The sequence below is a fragment of the Scomber japonicus genome, chromosome 3 (assembly GCF_027409825.1).
Source record: "Scomber japonicus isolate fScoJap1 chromosome 3, fScoJap1.pri, whole genome shotgun sequence".
NCBI lineage: Eukaryota > Metazoa > Chordata > Actinopteri > Scombriformes > Scombridae > Scomber > Scomber japonicus.
In genome coordinates this window covers 39,346,180-39,348,679 of record NC_070580.1, presented here as the reverse complement: position 1 = coordinate 39,348,679, position 2,500 = coordinate 39,346,180, and the positions used below count along the sequence as shown (strand labels likewise).

The following is a 2,500-nucleotide window of genomic DNA, read 5'->3' as shown; positions in this document are numbered from 1 at the left end:
GCTAATCGCTAAGCTAACATGCTAATACGAAGCTAACATGCTAATATACACACTTACACACTTTGTCAGGAAAAGGTCCCCACACTGCAGTACCGTGTGTGACCTCTGGGGTTCACACACAGTCAGGAAAACCAACCTTGTGGGGACCAGGCCTATCAGGAGGCTGCTATTGATTCCAATGCTCGTTACCATGGAAACCAGGAGTCGGTCCCCACAGGGTTGGTAATATGACAGGCTGCGGTCCCCACCAGGATAGAAAAACACACACACACACACACACACACACACACTGTAACTCACCTCTCTGTCTGTGACTCACCTGTCTGTCTCTCACCTGTCTGTCTCTCACCTGTCTGTCTGTAACTCACCTGTCTGTCTCTCACCTGTCTGTCTCTCACCTGTCTGTCTGTCTCTCACCTGTCTGTCTGTCTCTCACCTGTCTATCTCTCACCTGTCTGTCTGTCTCTCACCTGTCTGTCTGTCTCTCACCTGTCTGTCTCTCACCTGTCTGTCTCTCACCTGTCTGTCTGTCTGTCTCTCACCTGTCTATCTGTCTCTCACCTGTCTGTCTCTCACCTGTCTGTCTGTAACTCACCTGTCTGTCTCTCACCTGTCTGTCTGTAACTCACCTGTCTGTCTCTCACCTGTCTGTCTCTCACCTGTCTGTCTGTCTCTCACCTGTCTGTCTCTCTCACCTGTCTGTCTCTCACCTGTCTGTCTCTCACCTGTCTGTCTGTCACCTGTCTGTCTCTCACCTGTCTGTCTGTCTGTCTGTAACTCACCTGTCTGTCTGTCTGTCTGTAACTCACCTGTCTGTCTCTCACCTGTCTGTCTGTCTCTCACCTGTCTGTCTCTCACCTGTCTGTCTGTCTCTCACCTGTCTGTCTGTAACTCACCTGTCTGTCTCTCACCTGTCTGTCTGTCCGTCTGTCTCTCACCTGTCTGTCTGTAACTCACCTGTCTGTCTCTCACCTGTCTGTCTCTCACCTGTCTGTCTGTCTCTCACCTGTCTGTCTCTCACCTGTCTGTCTGTCTCTCACCTGTCTGTCTGTAACTCACCTGTCTGTCTCTCACCTGTCTGTCTCTCACCTGTCTGTCTGTCTCTCACCTGTCTGTCTCTCACCTGTCTGTCTGTCCGTCTGTCTCTCACCTGTCTGTCTGTCTCTCACCTGTCTGTCTGTCTCTCACCTGTCTGTCTCTCACCTGTCTGTCTCTCACCTGTCTGTCTGTCTCTCACCTGTCTGTCTGTCTGTCTCACCTGTCTGCCTGTCTCTCACCTGTCTGTCCCTCACCTGTCTGTCTCTCACCTGTCTGTCTCTCACCTGTCTGTCTGAACAGAAAGACGATGATGACACGGCTTCCTCCATGAACCACAGCATCCTGCTGCAGGAGCGTCCAATCAAACAGACCGTCACCAGGTAAGGGGGCGGGGCTTCTGCTGTCCAGGTGAGTGTGTGTGTTCATGTGTAACGAGGTGTGTGTGTGTGTGTGTGTGTGTGTGTGTGTGTGTGTGTGTGTGTGTGTGTGTGTGTGTGTCACAGAGAGGCTCTGACTCTGCTGCTCGACACCTTCCACAACGAGGCCGAGTCCTTCCTCGTGTCTGAGGTGAGACTCAACTTACTGATCACTTCCTGTAATATTGATCAAACGCTTCCTGTTTCCAACGCTTCCTGTTTCCTGCTTCCTGTTTCCTGCTTCCTGTTTCCTGTCTGAAGGTGGAGCTGTCGCTGCACGTGGAGCGTCTCGTCCAATCAGTGAAGGCGCTCTGCAGCTCGTTGGCTGCCGTGGAAACGCCGGACGTAACGTCGGCTCTCAGCCAACTCCCAGCATGCCCCTGCCGCCTGCAGCCCAAAGTCCTCAAGGTGTGTGTGTGTGTGTGTGTGTGTGTGTACAGGTGTGTGTGTGTGTGTGTGTGTACAGGTGTGTGTGTGTGTGTGTACAGGTGTGTGTGTGTGTGTGTGTGTGTGTGTGTACAGGTGTGTGTGTGTGTGTGTACAGGTGTGTGTGTGTGTGTGTGTGTGTGTGTGTACAGGTGTGTGTGTGTGTGTGTGTACAGGTGTGTGTGTGTGTGTGTGTGTACAGGTGTGTGTGTGTGTGTGTACAGGTGTGTGTGTGTGTGTGTGTGTACAGGTGTGTGTGTGTGTGTGTACAGGTGTGTGTGTGTGTGTGTGTGTGTGTGTGTGTGTGTACAGGTGTGTGTGTGTGTGTGTGTGTGTGTGTGTGTGTGTGTGTGTGTACAGGTGTGTGTGTGTGTGTGTGTGTGTGTGTGTGTGTGTGTACAGGTGTGTGTGTGTGTGTGTGTACAGGTGTGTGTGTGTGTGTGTGTGTACAGGTGTGTGTGTGTGTGTGTACAGGTGTGTGTGTGTGTGTGTGTACAGGTGTGTGTGTGTGTGTGTGTGTGTACAGGTGTTTTCCTGACTGTTCTCTCTCTGTGTTCCCAGGATGCTTCACTGCTGTCCGTCAGAGAGAACAGAGGTACGACCCGACAGGAAGCAAATAA

At 52.0% G+C, this 2,500-nt stretch overlaps 1 protein-coding gene across 1 annotated transcript in view; it reads left to right on the top strand.

Annotated features, from left to right (window-relative positions):
* The window catches only part of pik3c2b (phosphatidylinositol-4-phosphate 3-kinase, catalytic subunit type 2 beta), a 35,756-nt gene that overhangs the window by 5,711 nt on the left and 27,545 nt on the right, over positions 1 to 2,500 (top strand). The window contains 4 exon segments of the mRNA XM_053315668.1: positions 1,339 to 1,418; positions 1,542 to 1,605; positions 1,716 to 1,862; positions 2,442 to 2,475. Of these exon segments, the coding sequence (XP_053171643.1) occupies positions 1,339 to 1,418; positions 1,542 to 1,605; positions 1,716 to 1,862; positions 2,442 to 2,475 (325 nt within the window).